The sequence below is a fragment of the Mastigoproctus giganteus genome, chromosome 2 (genome assembly GCF_048544385.1).
Source record: "Mastigoproctus giganteus isolate SK-2022 chromosome 2, ASM4854438v1, whole genome shotgun sequence".
NCBI classification, from domain to species: Eukaryota; Metazoa; Arthropoda; class Arachnida; order Uropygi; family Thelyphonidae; genus Mastigoproctus; species Mastigoproctus giganteus.
In genome coordinates this window covers 215687187-215706918 of record NC_143576.1, presented here as the reverse complement: position 1 = coordinate 215706918, position 19732 = coordinate 215687187, and the positions used below count along the sequence as shown (strand labels likewise).

Here is a 19732-nt window from a genome sequence, read left to right as displayed (position 1 = left end):
TGTGTACAAGTTTACACATAAGTAATGATTTATAAACATTTAAAGTTACACTTTATGGGCTGAAGTCAAAGGATTGATGCCAACTACTAAAAGGATACTCAAAGCAGTTTGATTAAAGAAATTGAGCTGAAAACTGCTTCAGATAAAAAGTGGAAATTCTGTTAACTTAAAAAAAGAGGAAGAAAAGAAATTATTTTAAACTCCAGGATACAGAAAGAAAATTTTCCAAGATCAGGAAGTGGCAGCTGCAATAGGTGTAAAGGTATCACTAGAATATTAAAAACTAGAAATTTACTTAGTTTGCATTTGATTTCCATTTTCTTCTGTAACATATTGCTTTTGGGGTAGCATAATACATATCTCAACAGCTGCCATAGCCATCATCCAAATCTGCTGCAACAAATGAATGTACAAGTCCCCATGACAGTATATATTGGTTCTTCTGGACTATCAGTCTTTCATTCACAGCCACAATGATATTCAAGTTAGCCACATTAAATAGAAGATTTGAAATCTGTTAACTTAGTTTGACAATGATTATGGCAGCTGTTGAGATATGTATGCAACTGTATTATACCACCCCCCCAAAAGCAATTTGTTACAGAAGAAAATTGAAATTCACACTAATTCAAAACTGGTCCTTCATTTGTGCATGAGACTTCATTTCTGACATTCTCAAAGATTTACAATTTCTCTATATTATAAATTTCTTACTTCATAAGCAACTATTACTAAATCATGGGTATGCAAACTAATAATAGCTGAGGAAGCTTATTGATTGTTGACAATGAATTAGCAGCAGAACAGATAGTGACAATGATGTTGGGCTAATCCACTTCAATACGTAGTTTCTCTTTGACTTTCTAGTTTACTACACAAAGACTGAAATATTTCCATTAACAGCTTCTGTAATAGGATCCAGCTTATTGTTAACAAATCAATCATTCACAGTTAGCATTAGTAGAGGCATACGAAGCAAGAAAGCAAGCTTATGCGGCATCAGTAAAAAAAAAAAAAAAAACCCTTCTCATTTCACCCCTCCATTTGTTCCAAATGCCTGTCCAGCTCAGCCTGAAATTTATTAGGCTATCAACTTCCACAACAAAAAATGGAAGTCTGTTCCACCAATCAACCACCCGCTGGCTAAAGGCAAACTTCCACACATCCATTTTACAACTGTCTTTCCTAAATTTGAATTTATGCCCCCTCAGGTTCTTAATCTGATAAAGAGACTTGCTCAACCCATACAAGGCCTTATACATCTCAATCAGATCACCTCACAGGTGCCTACTATCCAGGCGCTGCAATTTGCAGAACTTAAGCCTTTGTTCCCCTCACCAATCTTGTTGCCCTTCTTTATACTCGTTCTAGCAACTCTACATCCTTCCTAAAATGAGGCCTCCAGACCTGTACACAACACTCTAGGTGTGGCCTGATCATTGCCCTGTAAATTGGGATAATCACCTCCCTGTCCCTGCTAGAAAAATTCCTATATATCATTGGCAAGACTCCATGAACTGCCCTGGCAGCCTGTATGCACTGCTCAGCAAATTTCATGTTTGACTGCACAATTACCCCAAGGTCTTTTTCACTTTTCCTTTCCCCGAGTGTAGTACCACACAGGTGGTACATTTCTCTAGGTGTTTTTTTTTTTTTTGATTTGGTAGTTGTTGGCGCATCGGCTTCTGTGGCCATATTGCACCTCCCAAGGTTTTTTTGCAGTACTTTGATCCAAGCCTGAGGCGGGAATTGAACCTGCAACCTTTGGGTTGCCGGGCAGGTACTTTACCCACTCGGCTAGACCGGTCGGCATTTCTCTAGGATTATTGCTACCCATAATATGCAGTACTTTGCATTTGTCAATGTTAAACTTCAGTTGCCACTTCTCAGCCCATTTGCCCAACTTATCCAGATCCAGTTGGAGTAGCATACTGTCATTAACAACCCTGCCAACCTTTGTATCATCTGCAAACTTGGACATTAATCCTGATATATACCTTCATCAATATCATTGATGAATACACAAAACAACAATGGGCCCAGCATCGAACCCTGGGGAAATCCACTAATAACATTTGTCCATGAAGAGCAGTGTCCATTGATTACCACTCTGTCGTCTCCACTTAACCATCTCTTTATCCATTGTAGCAACTTACCCTTAATGCCATACTTCCCCAATTTGTACAGCAGTCTTCCATGTGCAACAGTATCAAAAGCTTTCCTGAAATCCAAGTATATGATATCAAAATTATTTTTGACATTTAGTTCCTTTGTGACCATATCATAGTATCCAATCAAACTGGTCAGACAAGACCTCCCTTTAACAATCCCATGCTGTCTTAACTATTACTGCAGTCTTGTCTAGATGATCCTGCAATGCTTCTTTAACCAGTGGTTCCATTATTTTCCCCAAAAGACAAGTTAAATTAACAGGTCTATAGTTACTTGTGTCACCTTTTGAACTTCCTCTGTGAATTGATGATATCTTTGCACACCTCCAGTTCATGGGGGACCTCCCCTGAGTCCAAGGAAGCTCTCATAATTATGGCTAAGGGTTTGCTTACTTCCTTTGCTGCCTCTAATATAACTGGATAGATCCCATCCACCCCAAGTGCCTTCCTTATGTTAAACTTCAACAATTTCTCCTCCACTTTGCTCTGTTATTACAAAATCACTTAGCTCCCTGTTAGAATTTGATAAACTTCTGGCATTCCCCTAATTGAATAACTCCTCATTTATGAATGTAAATGCAAAATACTCATTCAGTTTATCAGCTACCTGAGCATGATCAGAAATAGTCAACCTATCTATGTTAAGTGGTTCATTCTGATTCATCCTTTTCTTTTTTGGGGTTTACATAAGTAAAGAACTCTGCTGTTTTCTTTGTATCCTTTGCCAAAGATTTCTTGTAATCTGCCTTTGCCTGCCTAACCTCCTTTTGACTTGATTACAGACTAGCTTATATCTGCCATAGGCTTCTGTCTCACCTTTTTTTTTGGCTGATGCTGCATAAGCTCATATGCTTGCTTTCTTGCATCACATGCGACTATTACTACTACTACTACCTGCTAATTTATATGCATTCCACGCATTTTTCTTCTCTGCCATAAGCCTCATTAGACATCCATTTAGGCCTGACAGTATTTCATAGTTGGAATGAAAAGCCTAGTAGCCTCCAAGATTATGTCCCTGACGGCTTCCCATTTAGAATTCAACATTGGTAACATCCTCAGTTGATCTCACTGTACACAATTTAAAAACTGTCTGAGACCCCTGTAGTCACCGTCACGAAAGCCCTTCCCTTTAGCCTTGATGGTAGTTGCATCTTTTTAAGTAATTCCCATATCAGTACATTGTGATCACAGTCACCCAGTGGTTCCTTTATCTGTAAATTCTTAATCAGATCAAGAGTATTACTCCCTCTGGTTGTCTCTTGAACATGCTGCTGTAGAAAACAGTCATCCAATAAATCCAAAAAAGTCTTGCTAGTGTGAGAGTGACTAGCCTACAAGTTCCAGTCAATATCTGGAAAGTTAAAATCCCCCATTATAAGACATTCTGATTTACTGGCCAACTCTTTCTCTGCACAATTGCTCATTATACTCATCAGATTCATTAGGCCTATAACACACACCTACTCTCATTTTTCCTTTCCCAGTGCTTATGTCACACCAAACAGACTCAACATTACACTGTTCACCAACATCAATTGTATGCACTTTGATTTTACGTGTTTCTTAACTAACAGCATAACCTCTCCTCCCTTCCTGTCCTGTCTATCCTTTCTGTACACATTATACCACCCAAATTCCAATTCTTAATTCCTATTATCTGTGTGACACCACATCCCTGATAAACCAACAATATGTGTTTGATGTCTTGACCAGCACTTCAAATTTATTTACTATACTCCTAGCATTGGCGTACATCCAAGTATACATGCACCTGTTTCTACTCTTAGTTACCCTTACACAACCAATGTATTTATTTATTATTTATTTGTTCCACTGACTCCCAACAGTCCTGGAAATCTTCATTGCCTTGCTTTCCATGCTGCTGCTCATTCTAATAGAAGCAGTGCAAGAATCACTTTTGCCTCTGCCTGCAGCCACTGTTAATCTTTTAGTCTGCATATCCCCCCCCCCCAAGCTAGCAGTTTTCTGACCCATCTAACACTGCCTCAATAGTATCAGCAAATATTCTTGCATCCTTTCTATTTAAGAGTACCACATCCCTGTAGAAGCAGTCTCTCCTGTCAACAAGCACAGACCAGGCTAAAAAAAAGTTTGTTAATTGGTGAGAAACAAGATAAGATCTTTGCAATTCCCTGTATAATAATGAATACAAAGGATGATTTATCTTTTGTTCCCAATAGAACGCAGTTTCCAGTATAGATGGTATTATTACGACAATTAAAAATATATCAGTGGCAAACGTTCAATTGCATTGGTCATTGCAAACAAAAGAATAAGTCAATCTCTGGGTGCTGACAGTTTCAAGGCTGTTGTGATGTAGAACTATCGTTAGCATTATAATTCAAATTACAAGTGCCAAAGATCTCGCAGAGTTTAATATGATTTGCAATACTATGTACAAAGAAGTTTTAAGTGGAGTATTCACAGGGTAAGGTTAGTATACATTTTTACTTTTTCAATTTATTTTTAATTGTTATTCTACTCTTACTAAATACAAAATTTGCTGAAATTAAAATCCATTCATTCTGTTGAATGAATGTAATTATTTTCATTTACACCAAATTGTGTATTTGGTTTACAGCAAAATTTTCCACTGACCAATTCATAAGAGATTGGTGAGCATTAGTTATTCATGTATTTTCTAGTTCTTCCTCTTTAGTTATTCATATGATTTTTATTTTCATTTCAGAACTATAGCACTGGGTGGTGGTGGAAAGAGCTCTTACTACTACTTGGAACATTTAAATTATGATTAAAAAAAATACTAATTTTTTTAATGATATAACTAATGTATATAACACAATATAAACCAAATTTCTCAGTTATTAAATCTGGAAAACATCTTGTCGTATTTTTGGAAAATTAGCATTAGTAAAGGCACATGATGCAAGAAAGCAAGCTTATACACCGATGAGCCAAAACTTTATGACCCGCGAGTCATTATGCAAATTGAAGCAACCACAGGTGAACTATGGCATGTGCAGGGATTGGGACATGGTATAAAAAAACATCTCATACTAAGTTCCGTTAATCAGTATTACTATTGTTGTTCAGATGGGAAAGGCAGCGGACTTAAGCGAGTTTGACAAAGGTCAAATTGTTTTTTTTAGGAGCATTAGCAACTAAGGCCATATTGCTCTGGGGATATGCGGTGGTCACGGGCTCAAACCCCAGTCTAATCAAGAAGCATGTGCTACGCACTGCTGCTCCTGCCCACCTGGCTACGGAGGCACCGGCCAAATTGTAATGGCCAGACAAATGGGTCAGGGCATATCTGAAACAGCACAGCTGGTGGGGTGCTCACGGTCAGCCATGGTTAGTACCTACCAAAAGTGGTCAGAGGAGAGGGAATCCACAAACCGCCGGTGAGGTTTTGGACGAAATTGGCTCATTGATGCTCGAGGTAAGCAAAGACTCTCCTGGATGGTATGTGGCAACAGAAGGGCGACTGTGGCTCAACTTGCCGGTAATCTGAATGCTGGTGATAGGAGTAATGTGTCACAACACACGGTACATCGAACCCTGCTGAAAATGGGGTCCAGTAGCTGCAGGCTGCTCCGAGCACCCATGCTAACCATGGTTCACTGGTGACGGCACCTACAATGGTCATGCGAGCATCGAAACTGGACCTTGAGTGATTGGAAGAAGGTTGTCTAGTCTGATGAATTACGTTTCCTGTTGCACCATGTGGATGGCCGGGTACGTGTGCGTCGTTTACCTGGGGATGCGATGGCACCCGGATGCACAGTGGGACGAACACAAGCCGGTGGCTGCCGCACGTGTCATTCATGTGCGGGGCACTCTGATATCTCCCAATTACCTAAATATCATTGCAAACTAGGTACACCCTTTCATTGGCAACAGTCATTTCCTCTGGTGGTGCCTTCTTTCAGCAGGATAATGTGCCATGCCACATCGTGCAGATTGTTCAAGACTGGTTCGCGGAACATGAGGAAGACTTCCAGGTATTGCCCTGGACTCCAAATTCCCCAGACATCAATCCCATCGAGAATCTGTGGTTTGTGTCGAAGCAGCAACTCCGATCTGTGGTGTCTCAACCACGGACCTTACAGAAGTTAAAGGATCTGCTGGTTACGTGTTGGTACCAGATACCACAAGCCACATTAAGAAACTTTGTAGCGTCCATGCCTCTACAACAGCTTGTATGCTGGGTACAAGCTGTTTTGGCTGCAGGTGGAGGACCAATATCATAATGTTTTGGTTCATCGGCATATAGCATCAGCCAAAAAAAACCCCTTCTCATTTCACCCATCCACTCACTCCAAATGTTTGTCTAGTTCTGCCTTGAATCTATTTAATCTATGAACTTCTACAACGACAGATGGAAGTTCGATCCAGCAATAAACCACCTGCTGGCTAAAGGCAAGCTTCCACACATCTTTCCTACAACTGTCTTTCCTCAATTTGAATTTATGCTCTCTCAGGTGATTATTCTGAGCTGCTGAGCAAGAGGAAGAATCCCATCAGCATTGAGCATGCTCACACCATTCAAGGCTTTATACACCTCAATCAGATCACCTTGCAGGTGTCTAGTCTCCAGAAACTAATTTGCAAAACTTAAGCCTTTCTTTGTAAGAGCAACCCTTTGTTCCATTCACTAATCTTGTTGCCCTTCTCTGTACTCATTCCAGCAGCTCTACATCCTTCTTAGAATGAGGCCTCCCGACCTGTATACAGTACTCAAGGGGTGGGCTGACCATTGCCTTATACAAGGGGATAATCACCTCCTTATCCATGCTAGAAAAATTCCTGTATATCACTGACAAAGACATCATGAGCTACTCTTGCAGATTGTTTGCACTGCTCAGAAAACTTCCTATCTGCCTGCCCAATTACTCCCAGGTCCTTTTCATTCTCTACCACTGTCAGTGTAGCACCACACAGTTGATATGTTACTCTGGGGTTACTGCTTCCCATATGTAGAACTTTACATCTGTCAATGTTAAACCTCAGCTGCCAACTCTCAGCCCATCTGCTCAACTTTTCTAGATCCTGTTGCAGCAGTGTAATGTCGGTAGTGTCATTAACAACCCTGCCAACCTTTGTATTGTCTGCAAACTTGGACATTAAGCCTGATATACCATCATCAATATCATTAATAAATACAGAAAACAACAATGAATCCAACACTGAACCCTGGTGGGCTCCACTAATAATATTAGTCCATGAAGAACAGTGTCCATCGATTACCACTGTCTTCTCCACTCAACCATCCTTTTATCGATAGCAGCAATTTGCCTCCAATGCCTCACTACTCCATGTGCAGCAGTATGAAAAGCCTTTCTAAGATCCAAATATATGATATCAATATTCTTTGCATCCAGTGACCACATCATAGTATCCAATCAAATTGGTCAGACGAGACTTCCCCCTAACAAACCCATGCTGTGTCCGAGCTATAACTGAAGTCTTGTCTAGATGATCCTGCAGTGCTTCTTTAACCAGTGCCTCCATTAATTTCCCTGGAACAGAAGTTAAACTAACAGGTCTGTAATTACTTGTGTTGCACTCTGATCCTCCTTAGTGAATTGGGGTCACATTTGCACATATCCAGTCCATGGGTGCCTCCCCTGAGTCCAAGGAATCTCTCATAATTATGGCTAAGGGTTTGCTTATTTCCTTTGCTGCCTCCTTTAATATAACTGGACAGATCCATGCACCCCAGGTGCCTTTCTTATGTTTATCTAGAGCAGTGGTTCCCAACCCTTTTTGATTCGCAAACCCCCTTTCAACATATTTTTATTGTGAACCCCTAAGCCTATATTCTCTGAAATCGTATAAAAGTACTGAATTTTCATTATAAAATATTTCCAGCATTACATTTTTATAAGCAACATTGCATAATAAAAATTATAAAGTATTATTTATACTTAGTAAAGCAGTTATTAATTAGTTCAAACTAGATTTTGAACAGGCTTAGAGTAGAAACTTGCTTCTTGAACAAATGGTAGCTGAGCATACTGGTCTTTCCAAAGCTATTGGCTGCAATTTTTGCCCATCTCTGTTGTTCCCGCCTCTGTCAAAACCAGATGGTTTGATTGCCACATCAGCCAAAGATAAAGCTGACCTGCTAGCAACCTATTTTTCTTCCAAATCATATTGATGATCTTGATAAATCACCTCAAACTGTTCCCAGTACATCCCATTCAATGAATCCTGTGGTTTTCCATCAGAAGGATTTTGATGAATCTGATGCTACGAAAGCTCCAGGTCCTGATGGCATTTCTCCACTTGTTCTCAAAACCTGTGCCAAACTTACCTTGTTTTGTGTTGTCTTGCTTCACTTTCTGATTTCAAAGATGTTTTTGCTTCTGCTTGGAAATTTGCTCATATCCAGCCAGTTTCTAAAAATGGTGACAAATGCCATCCATCCAATTATTATCCCATTGCAATTACTTCTACTCTTTCCAAAGTAATGGAGAAATAAATTAACTGCCAATTCTTAAACTATCTGGAAATCTTTCATCTGGTCAATGATCGCCAGCATGGATTCCGTCTGTCGTTCAGCTGGTGATATTCTGGCTGGATGGATGGAGAACGGAAGTGTATGATAGCCAGAGGTTTAACTGACCAAGACACCTTGAACCGCACTTTATGGCGTGAAAAATTAATACCAAAAAATAACTTGTAGGCCGAGGAAACCCATTGTAAATGGAAACACTCCTCTCAAAGAAGATGTACATCTATGGACAAATTCAATGGAAAAGTTTGGTGACACTCAAGCCATTGCTCTTGACATTTCAAAGACTTTTGATCGTGTTTGGTATAAAGGTCTTCTAAATAAGCTTCCATGCTATGGTTTATGAGCTTTGTAATTGGGTATCCAGTTTTTTTCTCTGACTGCTCACTGTGGGTGATGGTAGACGGTTGTCTTCTTACTTCTCCACTAATGCTGGTGTCCCTCAAGGTTCTTTTTCCCACTCTTTTCCTCTAGTATATTAATGGCCTTCTTTCACTGACCGGAAATTATATCCATAGTTTTACTGATAATAGCACATTACTTTCCACCTTCCTGTTTGAGAAACCCTGCTGATAAACCTTCAACTTCGAGTATCCACTGCCAAATCCCTAATGCTAATCTTCAGGAATTCTCCAGTGGGGCAAAGAAAACTTAATTTCAATCCTTCTAAAACTCAGTCCTGTCTTATATCTTGCAAAAAGGATTCTTCTGCTCCTATGCTTATCTTCGATGACACTCCGATTTTTAGGCAAGATCTTGGGGATTACCCTGACTTCTAATCTCTCTTGGCACAAGCACATTACAAATATTACTTCCTCTGCATCTAAAAAAAAACTTGGTTTTCTCTTTTGCTCTCGGCAAAAAGAGAAAACCAAGCTGTTTTCTTCCCAACAGCTGTTCACTCTGCACAAATCGCAAATCCACCCTACCATAGAATATTATTCCCACATCTGGGACAGTGTCCCCAAACCTCTCACAGGCTTCTAGATTCCATTCAAAAGAGGGCAGTTAGGTTAACTCATCTCTAACCGAGTCTCTCCACTCGGTCTCTTAGAAGTTCTGTTTCTGCTTCATTTTCTTTTCTATTGATGGATACTTCCATGGGCACCGTTCTTCTGAATTAGTGTCTATAATTCCCACTCTCTTTTAAAGCAGTCTGAACACATGATGCAACCAGTGAACGTCTTTTTACTGTCCAACTTCAAACTCACAGAACAACTTTTCTTCTTCCTCATTTATTCATTAAACTTCTGTTTTTCTGGAACAACCAGCCTTCATACGTATTTCCTGAAAATTACAATCTACAGAAGTTAAAGTCTAATGTTAACCCGTGCATGGTACTAAGTACTATAGGTTCTAAAAAAAAAAAAAGTACCTATACGTAACAATGATCCTTGAGAATGAAAAAAAAAAAAAATAAAATAAATAATAGTATGGAAAACATATTTATTTAAAAAAGGTTGTTTAGGCATGGGTAATGCCCTTCCATCATTTCTACTACCCAGGTAGTATAATGCATTGTTTATTCATATCTCATATTGTGAATGACCCTTCAGAATGAGTGGCCAAGGTATTGCACTGTTTTGAATAAGTAACTTCACCAGACTAATGTTGCTTATTCTCTGCAGATGGCACCATTTCAAAGCTTGTTGGTTTACTCGTCGGTGAGTGGGCAGGTACCCTGTTGTTGCAATAGCGACAACCTGGTTATGAAGTATAACTCCACAATATGAGAGATGCTTGATGGTGTGCATGGTTTAATCAAACTATTCCTTGACGAAATATCCAAGAGTATGACAAAGGTTGTCTATGCATGGGTAATGCACTTCCATCATTTCTACTACCCAGGTAGTATGCATGCATCTGATTATATCTTGCATTACCCACGCATAAACAACCCTTTTCATACTCTTAGACATTTAGTCAAGAAATAATTGTAGATATTTATTTAACATGATATACTGTAAGATAGTAAAGTAATTATAAGGAATTGTGGGAGATGTGGTTTATTTCTTTGGCAATTCTTTACTTTTTATTTAATTTTAGTTTACTTTATTGTTTATTATTAGTTATGTTTTGTAATTTACAATAATATATACCTATATAAATCTAAGCAGACGCCATTACGGAATTTTTAGTGCGAACCCCCTGTAAAACTTTTGCAAACCACCGGTTGGGAACCGCTGATCTATAGGATATAATTTATAATATCTACTACACTGGTGAATAAAAGCTAAGCTATATTCTTGCACACACCTACAATTTATATATTGAACTGAAATTGTGTACAAGATCAAGTAAGTGATGCAAATTAGCACATGAACAAATGTAGACAACTTTAAATTGAATGGTTTTTTATTCATGTAACTAAGCTCAATTATACATATATGTCAAGCATGCCTAAATAATATTTCATGGTCTTATGGCACAGAGATGCTATATGAGTGATTTGTTCCAAAGGAGTGCTAGAAGGTTGGAAGCAGGTCAATCACAGGCAGAGATACCAAGTCTTGAATGATCATCCAAATGTGACTTTCCAATCGGGATTTTCTAATCCAGGATAAACATCTCAGTGAGTTATACAAGTTAAGCCAAGGATTATGGCACCAGCAGATGACTGCTGTCATCTACTGCTGCAAGTTTGTAATCACAGCTGTAACCCACAGGGTGAAAGAGGTCTATTAAGATGAACAATGAGTTTTGCTTCTTTGCATTCATTAAAACAAATATCTCAATCGGTGTCATGAAACTGTCAGCTGGACCAATGTGAATTTCAGAGATGCAATCAGGATTCTATTCTACAGTTTGATCCAAAATATATTCTCATCCAGTGAAAGAAACTTTAATGGCTTTGTGTAAAGTTACTAAAGGGTAATTTCACACAAAGCCATTCTCTTTGCCATGACTGGAAGTACTACTGGAACTCGTTTACTAATATTGATTTCAGTGCTCGCTTTATATATGCTGCTGGACTTTTACAAAAGACAAATATTTTTCTTGCATTGTATGCCACTACTAATGCTAATGTCAATTTGCAGCACAATTCTAATACTTGCGAATGGGAAGAAGTCAAATGGAGCCAAATAGGAGGTGTTCCATCTGAAGGATCCATTATTTTTCCACAAACACTAACTCACTGATAATACAGTGTGAGCTTGTGAGTTATGATGCAAACATCACTTAGCCAGCCACAATCTGCACCTTTTCCTCTCAAAACACTTCAGAACTTTCAGGTAATATGTCTGATTTGCAGTTTATCTTTGGTAAACAAATTCAGAGCAGATCATAACTTTTCTTTTTTTTAATCAAAGAAACCAATGTGCATAATCTTAACCTAACCTAACCTAACCTAACCTAACCTAACCTAAACTTTGGTTTCTCATCTTTGCTTTTATCTGTCTAGGAGAATTCAGTCTTCCAATGTTCACTCTGCCCTTTTGTCTCAGGATCATAGTGAAATATCAAAGTTTCATCCTCTATGATAAAGTTATTTTAGAAAGTTTAGTTCTTGAATTTTATCCAAAAGGTAAATGCAAATCTATTCTTGCCTTAGTCATAGGTCATAGCCAAGTTTTTTGGCACTGTTTTTGTGCAAACTATTATACCGAAATAAATGGTTAAAATCTGGTAAACCTTCTCTTTATTCATCCCCAACTGATCGGTTAATTATTCGGATCGGTCAATCTTCAACCAGTGTGAAGTTTCTGCACATTATCAACATTTTCATCAGTTTTCACTTGTCATCAAATGGCTAGATTGAGAATCTTCATGGACATTTTCTCTTACTTCAGAAAATCACTTGTACCATTCAAAAACTTATTTTTGGCTTTGTAGACTGACTCCCAATAAACTATAACAATAACTTTTAGTGGGAGTTTCCTCAATTTAACAAAAAAATTTCAGGGTTACACATTACAAGAATCCCTTGCCAGTTGCAGGGGATATATTCTTGAAAAGTATTGTTTGACATGGGGTGGCATGGCTAAAATCATATAGAAAATAGTGGTTGGGTGAAAAATTATATTAATCATATACAGTAGTGCATCAGTTATCTGGAATAAATAATGTCAGACCTCTTCCGGTAAGGCAAATTTTCCAGATAATCAAACGTAAGATAAGATTAAATAAATTCTGCTATAATGTATAGCAGAATTTATTAAATATAAATTCTGAATAGTAAAAGAGAGACTTTAAATATCATGAAAAAAATTTATTTATTTAAAAAAAAAATAATAATTTATATATAAAAATTTGCACATTTTCATATGTATGTATATTCGGATAGGTATTTTACTGCAAATTTTATGTAGAAAAAAATTAAGTAATTTTTGATGTTAAAAACATTTTTACTGGCATTATTCCAAAAATTTTACAACGAAAAGCATCATGTGAAAAGCTTTACGGATGTGACGTCATCTTCAGCTTCCGCCAGAAGTGAATTATTGTAGCTTGTATTGTTGGAATCATATTTGTATGATTCATGCAGTATGATTGATGACTTTTGAGGTTATGATGAACGTCGTGGCGAGATCCAATCTTCCTTACATTTCGAGGGTACAGCTCTAAAATGGTGTTTGTGGGCCGGCTGCTAGTTAGTACACTAGATCGAATCTATTGGTAACTGTTTAGAAGGCTTCTGGATCAGCTAGTGTATAATCTTGTTACCTCTACTCTGCCAGATAGTGACTGGAGGGAGTCTGAATAGTGTGTATGCAGGGCGCATTGTCGAGGCTACGTTGCACCAAGGATCTGGGTATATTCTTAACAAGTGTATGCCATATGCAAAAATTTCATTACTTCATACAGCATGTCCCACCCACTTTTTCTTACTATTGAATACACCATGAATTGTCAAACTAATAGAGCAAGCTTATCTGCAAAAAGATCTAGACCTCCCAAGCACTTCCTAATTCATTTCACAAATATACGTGGTCTCAATTCTAATCTCAATGATGTCCATTTCCACTTGCAGTCTGCCAAAACCCCATGTACTTTTTCTGACAGAATCTCAGTTATCGGTTGATTCAACTACTGCTCATCTCAGATGCCTAAATTATTTGCTGTATGATTCCTTTCACCTCAAAGGTGGTACTTGTGCATATGACCGTTCTGATATTCCCTGTCAGAGACTTGGCAATTTTGAATCTTCTCTCTTTGATCTTCTCTGGCTTAAAATCTCTCTACCTCATTGTGTCAAATTCATCTGTTGTCTCTACCGTTCTCCCAACTCCACTAATCACTTGGAGCTCTTTGACTTCCTCTCTTTGCAACTTGACTTTCTCCAGTCCAAGTTTCCTAACAGTGAGGTAATTTTCCTTGGTGATTTTAAATGTTCACAACTCCAGCTGGCTTCTGTTTTCTAGTCACACAGACCCAGCAGGTCGAGATGCTGAAGCTTTTGCAATTACTAATGACTTAGCACAGATTGTTCATTTACCTACAAGAATACCGGATAATCCTAACCATACAGCCAATACGCTTGATCTTTTTCTCACAAACAACCCTTTTAAGTACACGATCGAAGTGAGAGGTCCTTTAGGCACTTCAGATCACAACTTGGAGATTGTCTCTTCTTCAATGGAACCTTTATCTCATGGCTATTCCCAACCTCGTGTTTGGCATTAAAATAATGCAAAATGGGATGACCTGCGAGACTTCTTTTCTCCTTTTCCTTGGTCGGATTACTGTTTCAAAACTTCTGATGTCAACGTTTGCTCAGATCGTGCCAGTGAAATTATTCTTGCAGGAATGGAATCCTTTATCCCACACTCCACTTTAAAATCTCGTCCTTTATCTAAACCTTGGTTTTCCAATAAATGTGCTAAGGCTGTTCAAGAGAACAATATTTGCATATTGTAATTGGCTTGTTTCTAATTGTTCAGTTTCATTTTCTGCCTACACCAAAGCTCGCAACAATTGTAAAGCAGTTATTAATCAGTCCAATCTAGAGTTTGAACAGGCTAAGAGTAGAAAACTTGCTTTTTGCCCTAATGGTAGCCGAGAATTCTGGTCTCTTGCCAAAGCTATTGGTCGCAACTTTTGCCCATCTCTGCTCCCACCTCTGTCCAAACCAGATGGTTCTGTTGTCACTTCAGCCAAGGATAAAGCTGGCCTGCTAGCATCCCATTTTTCTTCCAGCTCATGTATTAATGATCTTGGTAAAACACCTCCCACCATTCCCAACACACTCCATTCAATGCCTCCTGTGGTCTTCCGTCAAAAGGATATCAGAAGGATTTTGATGTTAAGAAAGCTCCAGGTCCTGATGGTATTTCTCCACTTGTTCTCAAAACCTGTGCTCCTGAACTTACTCCTATTCTTTGCCACCTTTTTTCACTTTCTTATTCCAAAGATATTTTTTCTTCTGCTTGGAAATTTGCTCATATCCAGCCAGTTCCTAAAAAGGGTGACAAATCCCTCCCATACAATTATCGTCCCATTGCAATTACTTCTACTCTTTCTAAAGTAATGGAGAAATCAATTAACCGCCAACTCTTAAACTACCTAGAAACCTTCCATCTGATCAACGATCGCCAGTATGGATTCAGTCAGTGTCGATCCACTGGTGATATTCTGGCTTATGTTACCCATTTATGGACTAATTCTATGGAAAGGTTCGGTGATACACAAGTAGTTGCTCTTGACATCTCAAAATCTTTTGATCATGTTTGGCATAAAGGTCTTCTAAACAAGCTTCCATCTTATGGTTTGCAAAATCTGTTTTTAGTAATTGGTTATCCAGTTTTCTCTGTGATCGCTCACTGAGGGTGATGGTAGATGGCTCTCTGTCTTCTAACTTCTCCACTAATGCCAGTGTCCCCCAAGGTTCAGTTCTTTCCCCCACTCTTTTCCTCTTGTATATTAATGACCTTCTTCCATTGACTGGAAATCCTATCCATAGTTTTGCCAATGATAGTACATTGCATTCCACTTTCCATTTTGAGAAACTTTGTCCTGCTCAATCAGCTTCAACTTCTCAAAAATCTGCTACCAATTCCTTAAATGCTGATCTTCAGGTAATTCTCCAGTGGGGCAAAGACAACTTAGTTGATTTCAACCCTTCTAAAACTCAGTCTTGTCTGATATCTCGCAAAAAGGATTCTTCTGCTCCTATGCTTATCTTTATTGACACTCCGATTTCTAGGCAAAATGATATCTCTTTTGGGGATTACCCTGACTTCTAATCTCTCTTGGCACAAGCACATTACAAATATTGCTTCTTCTGCATCTAAAAAACTTGGTTTTCTCTTTCGCTCTCCGCGTTACTTTTCTTCCAAACAGCTGCTCACTCTGTATAAATTGCAAATCCGCCCTGCCATGGAACATCTGGGGTGGTGCCCCCAAAACCTCTCTCAGGCTTCTTGATTCCATTCAGAAGAGGGCAGTTAGGTTAATTAATGATTCATCTCTAACAGAGTCTCTCCACTTGCTTTCTTATAGACGTACTGTTTCTGCTGCATGCCTCTTCTACAGATACTTCCATGGGCACTGTTCTTCTGAATTGACTTCTATAATTCCCACTCTCTCTTTCAAAACAGTTCGAACACGTGCCGCCACCAGCCAACATCCATTTACTGTCCAACTTCAAACCCCACAGAACCAACTTTTCATCTTCCTCATTTATTCATTCAACTGCCGTTTTCTAGAACAACCTTCCTTCATACGTATTTCCTGAAAATTACAATCTACAGAAGTTCAAGTCCAATGTCAACAAATATCTTCTTTCATCTTCTCAACCTCCAACCGAAGCACGGTACTAAGTACTATAGGTTATAATACCTCTCGTGTTTGGGGTTCACATAAAAAAATAAAAATTAAAAAAAATTAAGTAATTTTTGATGTTAAAAACGTTTTTACTGGCATTATTCCAAAAATTTTGCAACGAAAAACATCATGCTAAAAGCTTTACGGAAGTGACATCTTCAGCTTCCACCAGAAGCAAATTATTGTAGCTTGTATTGTCGGAATCATATTTGTATGATGGCAACAATAATTTATCTTCTACTGGACCAAATTTAAAGAAATTGTGCATGGAGCTTCATCTTAGCTCTATACTAAAGAAAAAACTTTCAAACTTCTGAAAATTGAAGAGTAGTTTTTCCAGGATAGTGGAAAATATGAATGTGTGATCAAGAAAATTCTCACGTAATAAACTGAATAATGTGGACATATAGCATATCGTTGGAAAGCTAAGGAATTTATAAACAGAAATATTAAGGTTTTAAGATACAAAAAAAAAAAAAAAAAAAAACTTTCGGAAACCGGGAAATGCATTAATTCGAAAACGCATCTCGTTTCAAGTCACCTGGTCTTTTCAGATTGAATGTAATTTTTTTTTTCTTTACAATTAAACTCTGAGGCTGGAAAAAGAGTGCTGCACATTTATGAAAACATTCAAGTTGGACATGTCATCAGATCTTTCAATAAATACCACACGTGAAGCAACAACTATAGATGGTGTATTTAGTCATGAACTAAAATCTCTTCAATGTAAAAATTATATATCCTACTTTAGTCATCAGAGACCAATACTTTCAGTAACTGATATGTAATTATTATTAATAAAATAAAAACATTGTTATATTATTATCCATGAATTTTATTAATATCTGAAAATTAAAACACTTTTAATGCCTGCCGATGACTCTTAAATGTAAAACACATTAAATATGATAACAGCAGGGCACATGTGTCCGGTACAGAATTTTTAAAAATAATATTCAATCATTTTTTGTGACTTTTTTTTTTTTTTTTGCTACTAAATCAAGTTCCTTAACAATATCACTTTGATAACATTGCACTCTTCCTGTTTTTCTGCCCATTTTTGTGCTGTTTCTTTTTGTTGACATTTTACTGTAAAAAAAAAGGAAAAAAAAAAAAATAATAAATTGCACAGTTTCGGGCTGATGTTATTCTTACCGAATCTGGAGCTAAACTAAACATAACATGAAATGAAGAGAACAAAACATGCCATGGAAAATTGGCTTCATGGAAGCAAATAACTAAACTAACACTCACGGTTTCCTATTCCAACATTTAACCAGATATATAAAGTAAAAAAACAGATAGAAATACTCTTGTAACATACTAAACACAAATACTAAACCTCAAATACTGCCATTATAAAATATTTAAAGGCAAAGGCCTCATGCTACGAGGTAGAATGACTAACATATAGGTTGGGGCAAAAGCATCATTTTAACATAGCCATTCTCAGCGGATACCACCACCACCACCCAGACGGGTGGTGGTATCCACTGAGAATAAGTAACATGCAGATGAGGAGAAGGGGGGGAAGCAGTGAGTGAACGGAGTCCCCACTGATCAATCACTGCCTTCCTCTTCTTATCGCCATGATTTGAGGGTGCACCTTTAATTTAATTTTTACCAAATTTTATTATACAAATATAAAACTGCATTCTCAAACCCACAGTTAACAAACATCTGGTTAGGAATGGATTCCTGTATTCCATAAATTTTCATATTTTTGAAGCAAAAGAAACTTAAAAAACATGTTACTATTGTGGGATACATGATTAATATGCAACTTAAGACTGCTGTAATAAGAGACGAAGAAATGCAATTCAACATGCTCTAGCAGGTTTGTTGCTAGTTGCAAAAGCAACACTTTACTGTGGCTATTCCTGGAACTTTGTATCCATCTTGTATGAGTTCAGTAAGCCTAATGTTCTAATTCTAATGGATAGTTCAGTAGGCCTAACATTCTAGTTCTAATGAATGCCCTTTGCCATACATTGCAATGCTGGAAGATTTTTCTCAGAGTGAGGATACATTTTGAAAAGAGTAAGTAGCCACTGAGGTTTATAGACCAGAATCATGTTTGGCATGTATACTCTGGGGAAGAAAAATTTTGAATAGTCAGCTACTTCTGAGAACTATCTGAGTATTGAATTATTCTTTAAATAGAGATAGCTGCAATTCCATGAAAACTTGCCACATTCATTAATAGTATAAAGAATTCATTGTGATTGTTGCCTAGCTGTCAGGGATAATTATACACCTATTAAGGCCTAAAAAACATTCTCTGCTAGATACTCAATTCTGTAGTGTTGTATCATAACATAATATACTTTCTATCAAATTTCACTTTCTCTTATACTTTTAACTTTTGTCCAATGGTACATATTTGTATAAAAATATATATAAATAAATGAATAAAAGCTTTACTCACCACCACTTTAGTGGTATTGTTAACATTCTGGTTATGTTTTTCGACAGGTGAAACAAATACTTCATCATCTGTCCTAAAACAAAACAAATTAATTACATTTAAAGAATAGTATTTAATAAAATATGATTTGTGGTTGCAATTTTAAAAGGATATTAGTCCAATGTGGTAGCACCATGTACAGAGAAATACTAAGGTAAATATAAAAGTTAACCTATGTTAATGAAAAGAATACATTAAAAAAAATTATTACTAGAGGAAGCTTATCCTAAGATATATAGGAAGAGGCCTCAAATTCATCATAAAGTCAATTCATTACATTTTGTCCTTATGAGTAATGCAGCAGATACTGCTGCTACTGTTTCACATCATGTGGAAAAGTCCAGGTTTGTTCCTTGTCACTGGCTAAAAAAATGAGAAACACTTTTCAACAGCATGAGGGGACCTTTATGGAATTCCCATTATGGCTAATTCAGCCAGAAATATAGTAATTTATTTATTTGTTAGTTTACCACTAAATAGAGATGTAAACAAGGCGTAAGCCAAAAGTCCTTGTACTGGTCCAATAACACAGGGCATGCCTATCTTTGTCACAGGTTAGTATTGTTTCCTTCAATGTAGTACTCCCATTGAGTTAATAAACTTGGCCCAATGCTTCTGCCACTGTTTGAGATTGCATGCAGTACCCTATATCATCAGTGGTAGCATAGAGGTTTCATTGCTTGTCACAGACTGGAGCAATTTCTGTAGGTCTCCTCAGCCAAGGTGTTCTAGTTGGTTCACTCAGGTGGAAAAAGTTTTCCCTGTGAGTTATTCCAGGGGTACCAGCCCACGAAACACACACTTGTGCAGATGTAATACACAATG

The 19732-nt window shown here is 37.6% G+C and overlaps 1 protein-coding gene across 1 annotated transcript in view; it reads right to left on the bottom strand.

Moving 5' to 3' along the window:
* LOC150090083 (uncharacterized) overlaps positions 1-19732 on the bottom strand; it is a 116095-nt gene that overhangs the window by 40714 nt on the left and 55649 nt on the right. Inside the window, exon 5 of the mRNA XM_090390168.1 lies at positions 18869-18941. Within this exon, the coding sequence (XP_090246294.1) occupies positions 18869-18941 (73 nt within the window). The remainder of the gene's footprint in view (positions 1-18868; positions 18942-19732) is intronic.